Below are 21,380 nucleotides of genomic sequence, written 5' to 3' on the forward strand. Positions count from 1 at the left end.
TTGCGACGTTGGCATGTATACCTGAACTATCGTTGTCGGTGTTGGTCTGCTGTCGACTCTGATTAGAACAACCAGGTCACTGAACTGTTCACAGTAACACACCCTCTGCCCTACCTCCCTTTTCAGATTTTCTAGTTTCCCTACCACGTTCAGGCTTCTGAAATTCCACGCCCCGACTCGTAGAACGTTATCCTTTCGTTGATTATTCAATCTTTTTCTCATGGTAACCTCCCCCTTGGCAGTTCCCTCCCGGAGATCCGAATGGGGGACTATTCCGGAATCTTTTGCCAATGGAGAGATCATCATGACACTTCTTCAATTACAGGCAACTGTCCTGTGGATACACGTTACGTGTCTTTAATGCAGTGGTTTCCATTGCCTTCTGCATACTCATGTCGTTGATCATTGCTGATTCTTCCGCCTTTAGGAGCAATGTCCCACCCCTAGGACAAGAGAGTGCCCTGAACCTCTATCCGCTCCTCCGCCCTCTTTGACAAGGCCGTTGGCAGAATGAGGGTGACTTCTTATTCCGGAAATCTTCGGCCGCCAATGCTGATTATTTATCGAACCCGGGACCGACGACGTTTTGATTATGAATCAAAGACGCTACCCCTAGAACACGAGCGATTAAAGTTGCTACGCTACGAAGTTGACGTGCTACAGACGCGAAATTTAACCGACAGGAAGAATATGCTGTGATATGCAAATGATTAGCTTTTCAGAGCATTCACACAAGGTTGGTGCCGGTGGCGACACCTATAACGTGCTGACATGAGGAAAGTTTCCAACCGAATTCTCATACACTAACAGCAGTTGACCGGCGTTGCCTAGTGAAACGATGTTGTGATGCCTCATGTAAGTAGGGAAAATGCGTACCATCACTTTTCCGACTTTGAAAGAGGTCGGATTGTAGCCTATCGCGATTGCGGTTTATCGTATCGCGACATTGCTGCTCGCGTTGGTCGAGATCCAATGACTGTTAGCAGAATATGGAATCGGTGGGTTCAGGAGGGTAATACGGAACGCCGTGCTGTATCCCAATGGCCTCGTATCACTAGCAGTCGAGATGACAGGCATCTTATCCGCATGGCTGTAACGGATCGTGCAGCCACGTCTCGATCCCTGAGTCAGCTGGACTATCAGCTCGGAGACCATGGCTGCGGTTACCCTTGACGCTGCATCACAGACAGGAGCGCCTGCGATGGTGTACTCAACGACGAACCTGGGTGCACGAATGGTGAAACGTCATTTTTTCGAATGAATCCAGGTTCTGTTTACAGCATCATGATGGTCGCATCCGCGTTTGGCGACATCGCGGTGAAAGCACATTGGAGGCGTGTATTCGTCATCGTCATACTGGCGTATCACCCGGCGTGATGGTATGGGGTGCCATTGGTTACACTTGTCGGTCACCTCTTGTTCGCATTGACGGCACTTTGAACAGTAGACGTTACATTTCAGATGTGTTACGACCCGTGGCTCTACTCTTCCTTGATCCCTGCGAAACCCTAAATTTCAGCAGGATAATGCACGACCGCATGTTGCAGGTCATGTATGGGCCTTTCTGGATACAGAAAATATTCGACTGCTGCCCTGGCCGACACATTCTCCAGATCTCTCACCAATTGGAAACTTCTGGTCAATGGTGGCCGAGCAACTGGCTCGTCACAATACGCCAGTCACTACTCTTGATGAACTGTGGTATCGTGTTGAAGCTGCATGGGCAGCTGTACGTGTACACGCCATCCAAGCTCTGTTTGACTCAATGCCCAGGCGTATCAAGGCCGTTATTACAGCCAGAGGTGGTTGTTCTGGGTACTGATTTCTCAGGATCTATGCTCCCAAATTGCGTGAAAATGTAATCACATGTTAGTTCTAGTATAATATATTTGTCCAATGAATACCCGTTTATCATCTGCTTTTCTTCTTGGTGTAGCAATTTTAATGTCCAATAGTATATAAATGCAGTATGGTTTACATTTAAATTTCATGGATTTTATAATACATTGCAGAAGTATCGAAGATCTCTACTGGGTAGTTATAATTAAAGCGTAGCTACCCAGAGAGGTCTATTGTGGTCTGTAATTATCGTATGGCACCTCTACTTTGCAAATATTCAAATGCGTTAATGCGAAACCGATTTACGCTGGAAAAAGTGGTTCAAATTTTGGCCACCAGATGCAAATCTGCCGCTGTATCTCGTCATCGTCTCCGGTGCCCATATTAATAGACTGTGTGAATGGCGGTTAATAATAACATCAATATTACACTTGTCTGACCTTTTCTGCCGACGTGCCGTTCCTAATCCATTACATATGAAAACTTTTCTATACGTCTTTTTGCATTCATAGCGTTAAATTTACCCTGCTGGCTAAGACTGAAACTAATTTATTTCCAGAGTAAATCAGTCACGCATTAACACATTAGAATATCTACCACGTTTAGACACCGTACGATAATCGCAGCCAACAAGGGATCTCTGTAACTGCATTTAAATTATAACCAAGTTCTGGACTAGGAATCGAATGTTCCTTTCATGAGAAATCTCTATACTGAACACGAAAACGGGGCCTATCAGATTTACTAACGAAAGCTCAGAGTTCGAGTCGCGGTTTCGCACAAGGTTTTGAATCTACCGCCTGGGAAATAAACTAGTGAAATACAGTAACAAGTCAGCTTTCGGCTGGTGAAATCAGGGCATGTTGTGTGGTGTTGTGCGGCAGGTGCCGGCGCGCTACGTGGTCCCGGACCCCCTGGACCTGCCGCAGCCGCCACTGCCGACGCTGCAGCACAACGGCAGCCTGCTGGACGCGGCGGCGGCGGCGGGGGCGGCGGCGGCGGCCGTGGCGGCGGCGGCTGCGGGGGCGGCGCCGCGCCGCCTGGACGTGAGCGCGCACATCGTGCGGCCGCAGCTGCCGCGCGACCAGCCGCAGCTGCGCGTGCTGTTCCACGCGGGCACCGGCACCGCCGCCGCCGCCGACGTGGGACCCGGCGTCGCGGCGCTCGGCGGCCGCCGCCACCCGCGCCAGAGGGTCTGCATCGTGCTGCACGCCGTCCTGGGGGACCGCCCGCCGCTCACTGCCGCCTGCTCGCCCGACGGCGAGGACGGCGTCTGCCTCGCGCAGGTGCGTCACAGCCTCTCACTCACTCACTCTAACTCTGTGGCGCTGAGAAGAGTTATATGTAGAGTTGCTACCGCAGACTACAAAAAACAACGTAGTTTACGGTAGTTTTCCTAGTAGCTTTCGTCAGTTAAGGTCGTATCTGCGTTACCTGTACGTTAGGTGTTTTGCATAACTATGGGGCGTTACGTCATAACGATCGTTTTCTTTACAAGTGCGATCAGTGTCTTACCAGATCTCCCTAGAAACCGGACGTGGTGAGCTCTCTAGAAACTGAGTGACGAGGTATTGAAAAGTAACCTTAGCTTAGAAAAATTAATTAATTACTGAGCTGATAAATCTCTTACGTTATTTGATTTTCAAACAGATGAGCAGAACTGAACGTACTCAGACATTTCGATCTTTACTTATTCTGACTAACACTAAACTGACACACAATATTATTAGCGCAACGCAATCTGCCTTTCAAAAATCCCTACAAAAGAATGTCCCTGACTAACAATAACCTATACCTTTCATGAATTACTTACCTCACAAAAATCTTCGTTACTCGAACTACTGCAATACAGCGAGCGCCGGTACTGACAGCTAAGTAAAATATTCAAACTACTGAAGGCACTAACTACTGATAGGCACAGTTAGGAAATGAAAGATTTTGATAGAGAACAAACGATGTATTTACGTTAATAGTGTTCAAAAGTCATAATATATATATCAGTTCATGACATCCAGTTTTACAAATTTACTCTCTCTGATGGACACACGTCCAGATCATCCGCTCTCAAAACTCCGCCATCTCACTCCTCACATCCGCCACTGCTGGCGGCTCACCTCCAACTGCGCAACGCTACGCGCTGTTCACATCCAACTGCCCAACACTACAATGGCGAATATTCCAACAATGCCAGCCACCCACAGACTGTGCACAGCACAGCCAGTGATTTTCATACAGAGCGCTACGTGGCGTTACCAACATAAGAACCTAAACAGCCTCCTTACAGTTTATTTTCGTTCTATATGGTTACTTAAAAGTAAGCAATATTGAGAGCAAAATTGAAATTGCCAATGTTTATTTCACGTGTTATCCGAAAATTGTTGATCTGTAATGTGAAGCAGAGGAAAGTTGTAGTAAAATAAACAAAACAATACAGATTCATCATATAGCTCTAGAAAATGCAATTTCCACAAAAAAAGGTAAACGAAGCAAAAAATAAAAGAATAGGAAACACAAAACAAAAATATACGTATATCAAATATCGCTTCAATACTTCATCGAACTTCTATAAAACATGTTTTAATTATTCATAATTTTCGCATCTATCGACAATAACAGGAAACTGTTGCCTTGGAGATGATGAACAACGTTCTATTCAATATAATATAGCAACTGTAATTACATATATATTTTATATTTGTCCTTGTAAACTGTACTTGCATCAAAAGTAATTTCCTTTGTTACGTAAAAGTACAGAAGTTGCGCTATCAACTAATTTTTATCACTTACAAAATGCTGTAACGATAAATATACATAATGGGCTAATACTGAATGATGTCTAGTACTAATTATGTGCACCAGAAACAAACAGTAAGAAAAAAAACAAAAAGAGCCATTTTGTCTCTTACACTCTCATTTGTGTTTGTTTCCCTCTTAATGTTATCAATACTACCGGCAATCCTACTACTTACTACGTCATTTGTATACTGTACCAAAACTACCGAACTGTTGTTTCGGTGGAGCACAGCTGTATTCATACGGCAGCGTTGTGTGGGGTTATTCATAAGTACCTCCACGGTTTAAGACGATTGAGCAAAAGCAACAAAAAAATGGACACGGATTAGTGCGTGCAGTATCTCTCCGACATTTTAACTCACACGTAAATATGGGCGGAAGGTCATGTGCGTGCAACTAAAATAAAGTTCCCTCTCCTTCTTCCTTAAGTGACCAATGAAATGAACTATCTTTTTAAAATTATGACGGATGGCATGCGCAGTGAATAGTAATAACAAAATATAAGAGACATTGCATAGCTAGAACGCACCAGTAGGGATTTAGAAGAAGGCCGCTGAGACCGTGGCCGAAACGTTGGTTTTATACAATATAACGCGGCACCGTACCCACAAAACTTTTATGTCGACTGGCTCTGACCGCGGAAGCCTACGCAATTATTCAATTCATTGAAGTCACTGTTGCTGCTCCCCCCCCCCCCCCCCCGGGTAGGGGCAATGTGAGCATCCCGCTTTGGAAATCTGTTTCATTGGTTTGTCTATCTGCAGGCGTGAACTAATCCAAGCGCCAGTGCGGAGGGTATGATTTGTTTCGACATGCCTGCCGCCTAGTGGTGCTCACTGTAACTATGTCACAGTGGGTATTACGGGTCGAAATTCGAAGAATTGAGCTAGCCACTGATATGTGTCGTTTTTCTGTAGTTCTTTTTGTTTTTGCGCAGCCGTCTTCTGAAACCCCACAGGTAGAGTAACCATGTATCTTCAAACTTCCTGCCATCCAGGTTTAATAGTATACATACCGTTGTGTCACGTGGAAAGCTACTGACAGAGTGTGTACAGCGAAATACTATTCAATCGCTTAATATGAAGGAAAGAAGTTTGTTATTGCATATTGCATTATGGTTTGTTTTAAATGAATGGCACATACGATATTTATCCAAGATAGTTTGAACTTATATTATTGAAAAACTATCCTTTTAAATCAATTTAGAAATTTATTTCATTTACACTTAAAGTTACATGTAATTTGAAGAAAACTGAAAGAATAATGTGGTGTGGTCCAGGGGGGGGGGGTTATGGAGTAGGGATGGGAATCTAAAATGGAAACAATATTCAATGAAGCGTTTCCTCAGAGATAAAAATCGCAAATGTTCTGATCTGTATAACAGCCAACAGCCAGAACATTCCTCGTTCCTCGTGGTCCCACATTTTGCACTGTGCAAATTGTACGTAGTTCCCCTCTACCCCCTAACATTATAGGAAAATATTGCCCCACAAATTATGCATTCTGTACTGCCACTTGCAGAGAATGCATTCTGACTCCATTTTCATCAGTGGGGTCTTGCAGTTCCTCGATGTCTGAATAACTGAAGTCAGTAGCGTTTTTTTTTTTTTATTTTATTGACTGGTTTGGGATTTTCTTTGCTCTACAGTTGCTTCTACAGACGTTGATAGGCCTTTTGATGCCAATGCTTTACGTAACCTCCCAGCCTCATTCATAACCCCCTACTTGCAGGGTGGCTCAGAGTACATGAGACAAACATCTAAGGGTGATAAATCAAGACGTAGGGAACAACGCTGACACTTCCCAGCGATCACACGTGTCTGGTTATGCCCGTGAGAGGCGGCAAGGCATAGGCACTCTGCGGCGTGCGTTACAGTGTGCGTTGCCTGTCATCCAGTTACATGCTCTGTGTGATAGGCGGTCCACGCAGCCAATTACAGTTCCCGACTTGCTTCTACACCATTAACATTCTGTACATCTCCTCCTAACAACTACTCGCACTCCCGATAATTTTAGCAAAGGAAGGTAGATTAACAGAACAAAGTCAGTTCGCCAAAAGTCACACAAAGACATCGGACTTCAAGTTTCCATGGAAAAGAATGGTGTACAACGCAGATAAGCCCCGTGAAGAGGAGCATTATTTCTAATTGTTGTGGGCTTTCCGTGTTATAAAAATAAATTTTTTGGTCACTGATTATCAAGTAATGTTAAGCCCTTAGACATAACTTCCACCCCAGAGAGTCCATGACTTTTCTCCTACTGAGAGGGTTGCTGCCATCTCCTGAGCAGTATTCATACACTGCGTGTTTTCAGTCAGTTAGTCTCAGGAACATAATGTAAGCATTTCGGCTGATCGTTTCTCGCCACCCGCTAACAGCACTCCTGTCGATGGTGTTTATTGCTGCCAGGACTTTTCACAAGTATTGCTGTGAAATCTCTGTCGTCATGGAAGAGTCACAGTACTTAAGGAGGCTTCAGTCACAAACCACTTTAGGTGAATCAGAGAAAGACCAAACAATCGGCTCCAAGTTGTACAAAGCCCATATACAACGAATGCCAGATGTCAGCTACTGCGTCCGTAGCAGGTAAGGGAATGAAACTTAGAAGTTACGATATACATTTTTTCCAGATGAGTCCTAACGCTGTAATGATTGCCCAAGGTCAAGTTAGCAAAACAGATACATTGTATGTGAAGCAGAGTACGCCAGGCGCAGAAAGAATAAATATTTAAATAAAAACAAATTTTTAGTACTATAAGTTTTCAAACCAGACTAAAAAGTATAAAGTAATTTCTCCTAGCACCATACAGATTCCTAAGCCCACACAGATAGTTCTGAAAATTTTTGATTATCTATTTTTAATAGCTTTGAAAATGCTTGTGAGGTTGTTAATGGGAAACACGGGGCGCATGCAACAGATAATAGTTAGGAGGTGAACCCTATTCATGCCTTAATTATGTGTTGCATCCAACCCGCACTTAAATCTTACAACTTACTTCATAGCTGGAATGAGATTTTCACTCTGCAGCGGAGTGTGCGCTGATATGAAACCTCCTGGCAGATTAAAACTGTGTGCCCGACCGAGACTCGAACTCGGGACCTTTGCCTTTCGCGGGCAAGTGCTCTACCATCTGAGCTACCGAAGCACGACTCACGCCCGGTACTCACAGGTCCCGAGTTCGAGTCTCGGTCGGGCACACAGTTTTAATCTGCCAGGAGGTTTCTTTATAGCTATTAAATATTCATAATCATAAATTATCAGAACTATCTGTGTTGGGTGAATCTGTGAATGGGGCTAGCTGAAACTATTATATACCTTTTAGTTTGACTTAAAAAGTGATACATTAAAAACTTATTTTAATTTAAATAGTTATTTTCTGCTTATTTTCTGCTTATTTTTGAATTGATTTAAAACATCTTGATGATATTACAACAGAGACATTTGGTAAGTTTCAAGTTTATTTCAGTTTCTTTTCATCTGAATCAACCAACATACTAATTTCTCCTACCCGTGAAGGTGAAAGAGATGTTTGAGATTAAATGTAGGCTTGCCCAACAACCTTTTTAGCAAGAGCAGGCATTCATCTTTCGCGCTGTCGATGTTATCATTTACTACTGTACTTTAAACGTAAGTTTAAGTACTATAGTGGAACCAGTTTAATCTTTAGAGCTGTCAGCCAACTTTAAACGCAATCTTTAATGCTTTCAGCAAACTTTCAACTATATATTCTTATGCTGCTCTTGTTCATTTGAAGAACGAAAGCGGCAAAAAAATACTAAGTGCGACTTGTGGCTGTTTTCAAGGACTAAGAACTTACCAACTACCGTTCTTATCACGAACCATTGGCGACTGTTACCTGAAAGAGGGAAATGGCAGTGGCACCAAAGTACTCTTCGCTACACACCAGACAGGAAAGAGAATTAATATTGCATCATCATCCAACTATGAGATACGTTGTAAGTTTCTAATCTTTAGCTCATGAAGACACAAGAGTTGTAAGTAAACTACCCTCCTCCACACACCACACAAGGAACCAGGTTAATGTGGCACTGTCGTCCATTTCTGAGCTATGTTGAAAATTTCAAGTCTCTAGCTCATCGGCAAGTTAGTTTAAAATAAGTTACAAAATTTGTGCTTAACAGACAGACAGACAAGAGAGCTAACTAATAAAAATGTGGTAAAATTAATGATGTGTACACCAAATTTAGTTGACATTCCCCCGGCCGGCCCCGAGTTACGCTTTTATATCACCCCTTTTTCATCCCCTCCCTCAGCTAAAATAGTGCTGAGGAGCATCTTACTGTCACTTCAATTTTTTCAACATTGTAAATGATACGTATGCCCACTTTGGTAGAAATGTCTTCAATCATTCAAGAGGTACACATATACTCGTAAATAGAGTGAGTTTCCGCAGAACCCGCTAGGTTAGCCGAGAGCGCTAATCCGCTATTTTTTGGACTCGGGTAGGCCCGCCGGCCCCAGATCGAATCCGCCCGGCAGACTGACGACGAGGGCCGGTAATGCTGGCCAGCCTGGATGTGGTTTTTAGGCGGTTTTCCACATCCTCCTAGGTGAATACCGGCTGGTCCCCACGTCCCGCCTTAGTTACACGACTCGCTGACATTTGAAACACGTTCGCACCATTTCATGTTATACTAAACACAGTCAGCTGAGGTACACGGATTCCGTATCGGGGGGGGGGGGGGGGGAAGGGGTGGGGAAGGGGAGGGGGCTACGAAGTGGCGACAGGAAGGGCATCTGGCCACCCCTTCAGTTAACCATGCCAAACCTGTGGGACAAAGGCACAAGCAATAGAGAGTGAGTTGTCGCAGGCTGTTTCTGTAGCAGGTAATTTACACACTTTGCGCCAGCAGGGACTGTAACGCAATCTGCTAAGCACATCCATTGGGCAGGAACTCCAATTGGACATTGTCACCTGTTTACTCCTCCCAAGTCTCTAGCTAATCGGGAAGGTAGTTTAAAGTCAATTGCAAAGTTTGTATCGAAAAACAGCATGAAGCAACCTAATAAATACGTGTTAAAAAAGACGTAGGGAATGTTGAGCTAAGCATAAACATGATCGAGAATGTTACTGAAACGATAATAAAAATTCTTGAGGATGGACCTTTGTAACTAAATACCACGTAATGAGTGGAAGGAATTTTGGTAACCACATTTCCCAGTAAACACAGCATGCGCTTGTAATTTCCGATCGCGTTCGGCCTGACGTGCGCTATGAAGAGAACAAAATCTGTTAACTCCCAATACCTCATTGTAATGGATATCACGCAACGCAAGCGTCAGACACATGTGGCCATTTGACCTTTCATACACACGAAACTGTATATGTGCGCATATGGATGTGCACGTCATGCGTCTGCTATTAAACACGAAAATTAAATGTGGGAAGCCTCATATTTCTCATTCGTTCTTCATACGCGCATTATTGTTCTTATGCCATTTTCACTCGTTGATTTCCTACATTTTTAAATTTTGCTAATGTTAGGTTAGGGTGAACTTGAACTCCACTGACGAAATTTCGGAGGTTTTTCAAGAATATTTTCTGAGCTCGCTTTATTCTTAATTTGAAACATAATGGGAAAAAAAGAAACCGACGTATCACGAAGGAATTATGCGAGTGGAACGGAAATCAATAGATGTGATGTACATGTATAGACAAACTCATTATTAAAATTTCAGAAAAACTGGGTGACTTGTTTATAAGTATCACTTACTGAGCAAGTCAATAACACGTTTGTCCACCTCTGGCCATTTTTCTAGCAGTTATTCGGCTTGGCATTGGTGGATAAAGTTGTTGGACTTCTTTGGCCTCGAATCGCACTGACTAGAGTTCCGCTTCGAACTGAGCTCCGATGACCAGCGAGACGTGGCTGGAGAAATCCCGGACAGTGTGAAATACCAACCTATTTGTTGTCCAACATACGGCTTGACATCAAGGAGTGACGGTCTGGGGCTCCATTCCATTTGATAATAGGACCCTTTTGGTTGTGATCCGCGGCAGCCTTACAGCACATTGGTACCCTACAAAATGGTTCAAATGGCTCTGAGCACTATGGGACTTAACATCTGAGGTCATCAGTTCCTTAGAACTTAGAACTACTTAAACCTAACTAACCTAAGGACATCACACACATCCATGTCCTAGGCAAGATTCGAACCTGCGACCGTAGCAGTCGTGCGGTTCCGGACTTCGCGCCTAGAACCGCTCGGCCACCGCGGCCGGCGGTACCCTACACCCCGTATTGTTGCCGTGCATGGCATGCCATCTCGGGCTTACGTCTCAACAAGATAATGACCGACCGCACGCAGCTAGAGTTTCTACTGCTTGCCAAACCCTACCTTGGCCAGCAAGGCCGCCGGACCTCTTTCCAGTTAAGAACGTTTGGAGCATTATGAGCATGGCCATCAAACCAGTTCGGGATTTTGATGATATAACGCACCAGTTGGACACAATTTGGCAAGATATCCCTCAGGAGTACATCTACCAATTCTGTCAATCGGTGCCAGACCGCATAACTGCTGGCATAAGGGCCAGAGGTGGAACAACTCCTTACTGACTTACTCAATTTGTGAAGCTCTTCCTCTGGAAAAAATCATCCAAGTTTTCTGAAATTGTTATCATTTGTTTGTCTGTTCATGCACGTTTCTGTCCCATTCGGATAATTCCTTCGTGTTGTGTCGTCTTTTTTTAAGTAACAAACGAAGAAAGGTGGACAAGAACATGGAAACACTGCAAACACAACACATAATGCGGTGCAGAAAAACTATTGGCAAACAGCTTCGAAACGTCTAGGAATGGATAAATGCAGATCCTGTATGGTTCTCAAGAGAATCAATACCATTCTTCTCGCAAAATAGTGGCACGTTAGGGAAACGGTGATGGAGGTGGATGGCAATCACACATTCTCCCCGAAGTAAACCACAAAGGTTCAATAATACTGAGCTCTGGTGACTGCAGTGCCCAGGGGAGACGTGACAGTGCATCCTCATGCTCACAATACCAGTCCTAGATGAAGTGAACTGCATGAACTGAGGCACTGTCGTCTTGGAACAAGTATTGAACAATGGGATGGGCCGGATCAGCCAAAATGTTCACATAATCCTTGACAGTACAGCGACGTTGCAGAGTAACCATGGGGCCTTTGGAATATCACGATATTGCTGACCAAATCATCACCAACCCCCGCCGTGTTTCACTCTTGGCACTTAAACTCGGGCAGAGGGTGTAAACAGTGTGAAACAAGACTCGTCTTACAGAATGACTTTCTATCGTTGTCCCATAGCACAGGATTTCGTGTTACGCCCAGTTCAAGCTCTCCCTGCAATTCCCTGCTGCTTGAGCTCCCTTCGTGTTATTTTGGTGCTGTAAGGGTTCACTAGAGCGACATTCGGTACTGTAGTGTCTTTTGTATCTGTCATCCTCTTATTTTTTGCCAGAATCCTCTTCGGTGATCGTCCATCAAGATCACTCTGCACATACTTTCGTACGTGTTGTCACTTAGCGAATGCTGGTTTTCCGCTTTCCGTGTATGCGGTATAAATCTCCGATATGTTGCCTCTTGGAACACCAAGCACTTCGGCTAATTTGGTTGCGGGAGAACCCACCAGACGAGCACTAACAAGCTGCCCAAGTTCGAAGTCACATAGCTCCGACATACTGGGAACATTGTTCTGAGTCCTTTGCAGTCGAGTCCCATAGATACAGGGAATTCTCTGTTCATTAGCGATCGCCATCTTGCGTTCGCTATTGTACCTTTCATCTGTGAATGAAGAGACGTCATTCAACATGTTTCGTTCGCTACTGTACCTTTCGTCTGTGAATGAAGAGACGTCATTCAACATGCACGTGAGCTTAATCACTCGGTGCATCTTCACAACTCGATACTCACTATGGCATCGCTTCTTGAAAAAAGTAATGTAAATCACTGTACTCGAATGTGAGTACAATGGAGCCGCTATACATGCTCAGAGAATTGTAATTACTATTATCTCTGTATCGTAGTATACAAGAAAAGATTTCATTGCCTTCTCTTGTCTTCTTCTTCTTTGTCTTCTGTGCCGTGTTCGTTCTGATGTCGCATTTAGATTAAGTTCTGTAAACATTTATTTCTACTATATGTAGTGTATTTAGAATTTCTGCTAAATATATATGTCAGTATTTAATGCAGTATGTGTTTTTGTTAGTAGCAAGAAAGTACCTTCCCTGTCCCCTTTATTTAATTAATTACGTAGCAATTAAATGTTTTCCTGGTCGTTTGTAATTGCATTGTTGAAGCGACGCCATTGCTGTTAAAACTGATAAAAATTTCTTCATAGATATTTAATTCTGAAAGTATTGATAGGATTTAATCCCAGTAGATGTAAAAACGGCGTCTCATAATAATTTCCATTTCATTGTAGGCCAGAGGTACAGTTTTATTGAAAGGAATTATTTTAGTTGTGTACGCTGCCATTGCACGTAGGCAGCTATACTGGAGCATCAAGCCTCACAGAGAAAAATAATTGTTTGAATATTATTTTAAATTTGCTTATCGCGTAACATTAAAGAAAGATAATTTTTTTATCCATCGTGAGTAAGACGGATGTCTCCACGTTGGAATACGCATGATATTTCTGGCCATAGTACCCGGAGAAAATTTAGGCGTGCGTTTTAATGAACGTAAGAGAGATTTTCTTTAATCGAATTTTTTCATTCCAGATTAACGGAACATTTTTTTTCTCTCTTTTTCAAAAAAGTAAGTTACGCGATATCACCACCATCTTTTTATGTTTCTCAGAAGAATACTACCGAGCAATGTGGTGTATTGGTCAGAATAATAATGTAATCTTTCGTCTTTATCGCTTTGTCATTTTATAAACTACACACCTTAAGTTGTTTCGGCTTAAGCTATCACTAGAATGCATTAAAATACCTAGCATGAGTCCGTGGTACAGAGTTAGGTTGGTCGCACTCTGATGAGATACTGAATATCGAAGTACTTTTAATGTGATTGTTTTTTAGCCTAAGACAAACTGTGTTACGTTATACAAAAAAATAAAAAGGGGATAAAGACGGAAAATTACTTAAATAATGATACAGTGATCGATGATTTATATAATTATTTTATCAATTACTAACAGTGTTGGGAAGGCACGGGACTCCGTAGGAAGGACGGCAATTTAAATTCCCGCCCCGCCATCCACATTTAAGTTTCCATGTTTTCCCTAAATCACTTAGAGGAATGCCAAGACGATTGACCTGGAAGGGCCGACCCATTCCCTTCCCCCAATTAGAGCTTGAGCGCCATCTAAAGTGACTTCTTGATCGATGTCACGTTAAACGTCAATCTTGACTTTTTCCGTTTAAAAATATTGTATGTGTCACGAAGCGACACTATCTATCAAAGAGCAGCGCTTCTAAAAATCTTGCGCAGGCTAGCCATTATCATAACAGATGACAACCATTTCATCATAGCAACACCGTAACGGCAGGACGCATGCGACAGTGGACTGATCTAGTGTACCCAGCAGAAAGCACATTCGGAGACACGTGTAGGCACCAATTTTGAAGTAGAGGATGAAGTTGGAATAGAGCACTATTTTAGTTTGTGTCACACATGCGAGGTACTCACTGCAGTAATCAGAACACATTAAAAATTCTAGTGTAAATACACTGAGATTATGAACTGTCGATGTTTATGTCTGTTGGAACGTCCGGGCAGAGAGAATTGATGGGTATAGCTCTTCACTAATATTACATCCACGTCTGCAGGGAAATCTTCAGCATCAGAGTAGAAAACCCAAGGGGTCGGAATTTGTAGGGAAATTATGAGCCGTTGTGCACTCCGTCAGGTAATGCTGATCTCACATGATAATCTTGAACAGGCGAAACCTTTCTTGATTATAACAAATTGATCGTTAGAATTCCTGTTTTTGTGCAAAATCGGGATCTATATTTTATTTAAAGTAACTCCCTCTTTCAGTTTGTTAAAATTACATTGTTGGCCATTAAACACCAGGAAGAAAATAAAAGCCGGCCGAAGTGGCCGTGCGGTTAAAGGCGCTGCAGTCTGGAACCGCAACACCGCTACGGTCGCAGGTTCGAATCCTGCCTCGGGCATGGATGTTTGTGATGTCATTAGGTTAGTTAGGTTTAACTAGTTCTAAGTTCTAGGGGACTAATGACCTCAGCAGTTGAGTCCCATAGTGCTCAGAGCCATTTGAACCATTTTTGAAGAAAATAAAATATTGAAACTTGCTTCTAGATTAAAATTGTGTAGAGGACCCAGACTCCAACTCAGAACCTTTGCTTTCCATGAGTAAGTGCTCCACTGACTGAGCTACCTTTGTTCTAGGAGTGCTGGTCCCGCAAGGTATGTAGGAGAACTTGTGTGAAGTTTGGAATGTATGAGAGGAGGTACTGGCGGATCTAAAGCTGTGAGGAGGGGTCGTGGTTCGTGCTTGGGTAGCTCAGTGGGTAGAGAACATGCCCGCGAAGGGCAAACGTCCCGAGTTCGAGTCTCAGTCCGGCACACAGTTTTAATTTGCGAGGAAGTTTCATATCAGCTCACACTCCGCTGCAGATTGAAAAATTTATCCTGGAAGGAAAATATTCCTTAATCCATATAAACAGTTAGTAGGAAGAATACATGATTAAATTTGTATGTGTCTTGTGGGTGCAAAGGATGCTAATTTGGGTACCCAGCTTGCCGCATTGACAGCACAATGGCTGTAACCCTGCTGGACACCGAATAGAAATGAATTTGAGTGACAGATGCGAGCACCTAATTCCCTGCTCTTCACTCTATGCTAGAGTTCATCAGTCGTAGTGGCTGACGAAGGGATGGCGTCCCAGTCTCTCGGCAACTCAAAACCTGATCTTTTTAGTACGCGAATAACGCGGAGAACTTACTGACCTGACCAACGGTCGAACACCCTTTGTAATGGGACAGGTCAGGCAACACGAGCTACATGCGATCTTGCGTTATCTTGTTAAAAGATAAGGCCAGGGACCCCTCGAAAATAGGACGCAGCCTTATATATTCCTGACACTGTATCATTATGGACTTTGAAGAAACTTTCGAACAAGTACACTAGTGAAGAACCGATTACATACAGGTAATCAGTTTAGTTTCGGCAAGGCTATGTTGTAATCTTCGTATCTTATGCCTTATAATATTACATCATCTTTTTATTAGTACTGTAAATGGTGTTACATGGGTCGCGAACTTCACCGGATATCTGCATGTCAGACATAAATGAAATACAGTGTACAAACATGATACTAAGCCGTCTACATGTGCTCACACACAACTAACTATCCAGCCATCGGTCAGGTCCAGCAACGTAACTCCTACAGATCAGATTACTATGCTAACCAAAGGCAGTCGTGTTGTGTACCCAATGGCAGCAACCATCGTCACACCAGGCGCTGAGCCCTTTGAGGTTGGTGGTGATCCATCTCCTCGAAGCCTCCACACACGGATAAATCGTGTTATACGGAGGACTGGAATTCGTCTGAAAGGGTGATATGATGCCACTACTGAGTCCTGTGTTGTCGTTGGACGAACAGCGGTCGGCGCGGCTTCTGTGCTGCCGCGACAGGAAAAGCGGCATCAATGGTGGTGGTGCTGATAGGGAGATGTATCCAAGACGTCGTAGAATTGTCCGTATTGTTACTTGTATTGCTGCAAACAGCCAGACTCAAATTACGTGATCCGTCTGTTTGATCCCGCACGGCTGAGCGAACGATATGCCTATTCTCTAAGGCGCTTGGCACATTGGGCGCGGAGCATACCCACTTGAAACAAATCGATTATATAAGTGATATCAAAAAGTTTCAATTTGAAGGTCGTGCAGTACAGAATTAGTACACCAACGGGACGAATTGACGGTGAGCATTGACCCAATCGCCGGCTGGAGTGGCCGAGCGGTTCTAGGCGTTACAGTCTGGAGCCGCGCGACCGCTACGGTCGCAGGTTCGAATCCTGCCTCGGGGATGGATGTGTGTGATGTCCTTAGGTTAGTTAGGTTTAAGTAGTTCTAAGTTGTAGGGGAATGATGACCTCAGATGTTAAGTCCCATAGTGCTCAGAGCCATTTGAACCATTTTGAACCATTGACCCAATCACCCCACGATACACCAGACTGAAGATAAGCCTTTGGTAAAATGCCGTGCCCTGCTGCGTGAAGAGGTCCGTAACTGCCTGCTGCACATCCTCGACCGACAGGAATCGTTGACCCTTCAAGGTCTTTCATAAGGGACTGCAGGAATGATAATCGCGTGGGGAGCGGACAGAACTGTAGGGTGGGTGCTCGACTGTCTCCCAGCTGGGTTTCTCTACCAGTCCTTCGGCGTCTTGTGTCGAATCGCGATCAGTACGAAACTTGCTGCACCATTTCACAACGGTAGTCTTCAACAGACATTGTGCCTCACACACATTATTCATTCTCCGATGAATATCTAGTGATGTTTGTCCTTCGGTGGCCAGAAATGAATAACGTCATGTTGGTCCTGTTTGGACGCATTTGTTGATAACGTCGACTTAGTTGTTTCCTTATTTACTCAAAAATGTTTCAAATGGCTCTGAGCACAATGGGACTTAACATCTGAGGTCATCAGTCCCCTAGAACTTAGAACTACTTAAACGTAACTAACCTAAGGACATCACACACATCCATGCCTGAGGCAGGATTCGAACCTGCGACCGTAGCGGTCACGCGGTTCCAGACAGAAGCGCCTGGAACCGCTCGGCCACAGCGGCCGGCCATTCTTTACTATACGCACGTCGGAAAGATATGAATCCCACACTAATCCCTTGCCCACATGTTGATGCTTATGTACCGACACCTTAGTCGCTCTACGCTGCATGTACGCCTTAGCAAAGCCATCAAACGGAAACTTTCTGATGGCCCCTTATACAAGGTGAGTCACGAAAGACGTAACACCCATTTCATTTTGGAACGGTTACACATATCGAAACACGGTTTTCAGCATCGAGGGGAACGTATTTGCTATTTGGTAACTTTTTCAGCGATGTTATCAACGGAGATATTGAAGCAAGTTCGTTCTTTTAAGGAACCGTATACGTTTTGTAGCTGCAGTCGATTGCTTTTGAGAAGACAATTAGAGTGACACAGCGTTTGTCAATGTTGACGTTGAAACTCGTCGTAAAAGAACTCGAGAAATGTCCTAGACTTTCAGAGCACGGCGGCAGGAATCAGCATTAGCGATGCAAACACTGCCAAGGAGAGCTCTCGTGCTATGCTGTGTCAGAAGTCAGTACATTTGCCTGTTTACTTTTCTGCACTGCAGGCCGCTCATTTCTGCTTTAACATTCGTTGCGTGCAGACATGTACACCAATGAGGAGAAGTTGGATATACTACTTTTATATGTTTAATGGAAAAGAAACGCCGTAAAAAGAGTACAGCGATACAGGGCTGTCCGTCCCGATGGCCAATGTCCGACAGGTTGCTTGAACGTCAAAAAGAGGACAAGTAAGAAGGCTGCAACTGACAGAGAACACGAAGGAGCTGTTTTGGCTACGACGCTAATGAATCCGTACACTGGTACGAGACATATTACCAAGGAATGTGGAGTCAACCAGATGAGTGTCATTCGCATTCTGCATCGGCAGAAATTCCATCCCTATCATCTGTCACCACATCAGGCACTCTACTGTGATTTCGAAAGTCATACAGAATTTTCTCGCTTTGCCCTTCAGCAACTGAGAGACAGCCGTACGTTTTTCCAGCTTGTGCTCTTTACCGATGAAGCAACGCTTATTAACCACGCTAATATAAGTTTGCTTTAGGCCCGTGAGCGCAACGGTAACAACACACTTATTGATAAGCCACCAGTAGCATTAGATAATGTTTTTTATGTCACTGAATATGGTGCAGGAGTAACAAGAAAATAAAAGTCACTGCTTGAGGACGAGAAATAAGGCTAACACTGTATCCACCAATAGGAAGCCTATGTTTGATCACTGGTACAGGAAACTTCTCACAGCGTCTGTAAATGACGAGTCCCAAGAGACGTCAGTCAGTGGTAAGCAATGGCTGGATCTGTTAACGACCGAGGGAGTCAAAGAGTCTGGTCCTACATAAAATCGCTAAGCGCTTCTAAGGCTTCCATTCAGTCCCTTGTTGGCCAATCTGGTATGGCAGTTGAAGATAGCAAAGCGAAAGCCGAAGTTTTAAATTTCACATTCAAGAAATCGTTCACACAGGAGAACCGTACAAACATACCGTCATTTGACCATCGGACAGACTCCCATATGGACGACATAGTAGAAAGCATACCTGGCGTAGAGAAACAACTGAAAGATTGGAAAGAAAATACATCACCAGGTCCGGATGGAATCCAAGTTAGATTTTACAGAGAGTACTCAACGACATTGGTCCCCTACCTAGCTTGCATTTATCGTGAATCTGCCGCCCAGCACAAAGTCCCAAGCGACTGGAAAATAGCGCAGGAGACTCCGGTATATAAGAAGGGTGAAAGAACGGACCCACAAAATTACAGACCAATATCCGTAACTTCTGTTTGTTGCAGAATCCTTGAACATACTCAGTTCGAATATAATAAACCTTCTTGAGACTGAGAAGCTAATGTAAACGAATCAGCATGGTTTTAGAAAACATTACTTGTACGAAACTCAGCTTGCCCTTTTCTCAGATGATACACTGAGAACTATGGAAGAAGGGCAACAGGTAGACTCCATATTTCTAGATTTCTGGAAATCATTTGGTGCCCCATTGCAGACTGTTAATGAAGGTACTAGCAAATGGATAAGTTCACAAATATGTGAGCAGCTCGGAGACTTCTAAAGGAATAGGACGCAGTATGTTACCCTCGACGGAAAATGTTCATCAGAGACAAGGATATCGTCAGGAGTGCCCCTGGGAAGTGTTATGGGTCAGCTGTTGTTCTCTATATACATAAATGATTTGGCGGATAGTGCGGGCAGTAATCTGCGGTTGTTTGCTGATGATGCCGTGATGTACGATGTGTCGGAGTTGAGAGACTGTAGGAAACACGCGACGACAGACAAAATTTCCAGTTGGTGTAATAAATGGCAGCTAGCCCTAAATGTGGAAAAATGTAATTTAATGCGGATGAGTAGGTAGATCAAACCTGTAACGTTCGGATACAGTATTACTAGTGTGCTGGTTGACACAGTCAATTTATTTAAATATCTGACGTAACTTTGCAAAGCTACATGAGGTGGAACGAGCATGTGATGTCTATGGTAGAGAAGGCGAATGATCGACTTCGGTTTACTGGGAGAATTTTAGGAAAGAGTGGTTCAGCTGTAAAGGAGGCCGCATATAGGACGCTGGTGCGACCTATTCTTGAGTACTGCTCGAGTGTTCGGGGCCCGTTCCAGGTCGGATTGAAGGAAGACATCGAAGCAATTCAAAGACGGGCTGCTAGATTTGTTATCGGTAGGTTCGAACGACACGTAAGTGTTACGGAGGTGCTACGGGAACTCAAATGGGACTTCCTGGAGGGAAGGCGTCGTTTTCGAGAAAAGCTGTTGAGAAAATTTAGAGACCGCAATCTGAAGCTGACTGCCGAACAATTCTACTGCCGACAAGATACATTGCTCGTAACGACCGCGAAGATAAGATACGAGAAATTAAGGCTCATGCGGAGGCATATAGACAGTAGTTTTTCCCTCTATTTGCGAGTGGAAGGGAAATGGCAGGTATTGGTACAGGGTACCCTCCGCCACGCACTGTACGGTGGCTTGCAGAATCCCTATATACGGCGTCAAGCGAGGCCGTGGTCGGCGGGTGAACGACGGCTGCACGATGACGGCGTAGCAGAACATGGAGCATACGGAGTTGTATCCATGAGACTGTGGTCGGTGGCAGGCGGCGACCGCTCGTGGCTACAGCGAGGTGACTCGGTAGCCTGTTGCAGGCTGTTATCGGCGGTGCTGACTGCTTTTGCAGACAGCTGATGTCCAGGACGGGAGCTCGGCGAAAACATTCACTATGACCATGCGTTGGGCTGCCACTTCTATGCACCCCTGGCGGAATATTACACGATCGCTTTCCAGGCGGCTCGCGATCTGTGCAGGAAAATACTTCCATGATTGTGGCACTCCCTGGCGCGACGTTGGCGCCTCTATATCGTGCAGAGATTTCCGTAAGTCTGCCGGTAAATAAGCTTATATTTACCGACAGTAGACTCACGGAGCCTCTAGTGTTTGTTACCGTCGGTTGAGTTGTGGTGAGCCGGTCGTTGTGGCCGAACGGTTATAGGCGCTTCAGTCCGGAAGCACGCTGCTGCTACGGTCGCAGGTTCGAATCCTGCCTCGGGCATGGATGTGTGTGATGTCCTTAGGTTAGTTAGGTTTAAGTTTAGGTGACTGATAACCTCCGATGATAAGTCCCGTAGTGTTTGGAGCCATTCGAGCCATTTGAATTTGAGTTGTGGCGTGACACTCGCCGGCAGGCTGAATGTGTTGCGGTACAGCCGAACTTCCAAGGGGTATCTCACCGCTTGTAATCAACGATCATGCGAACGGTCTACGCGACGGGAGGCCCTAGCCACACGACATTTCCATTTCCATTTCTGAACATAGCATGTAAATGGCATTTGTCCTACCTAATCTGTGTGACTTCCCAGAAATGACAATCATTTGCATATCCAAGCACTTAAGAAACTTCATGAGTCCAACGCTGTAAAATACCTAGCAGTCATGTTGTGCAAGAGGTTTCCATATACGCCTATG

General features: G+C 44.3%; 1 protein-coding gene across 1 annotated transcript in view; it reads left to right on the forward strand.

The window, feature by feature from the left end:
- LOC126253668 (transmembrane protein 132E) overlaps window positions 1-21,380 on the forward strand; it is a 415,203-nt gene that overhangs the window by 170,337 nt on the left and 223,486 nt on the right. The window contains exon 3 of the mRNA XM_049955226.1: window positions 2,724-3,125. Within this exon, the coding sequence (XP_049811183.1) occupies window positions 2,724-3,125 (402 nt within the window). The remainder of the gene's footprint in view (window positions 1-2,723; window positions 3,126-21,380) is intronic.

The sequence above is a fragment of the Schistocerca nitens genome, chromosome 1 (genome assembly GCF_023898315.1).
Source record: "Schistocerca nitens isolate TAMUIC-IGC-003100 chromosome 1, iqSchNite1.1, whole genome shotgun sequence".
NCBI lineage: Eukaryota > Metazoa > Arthropoda > Insecta > Orthoptera > Acrididae > Schistocerca > Schistocerca nitens.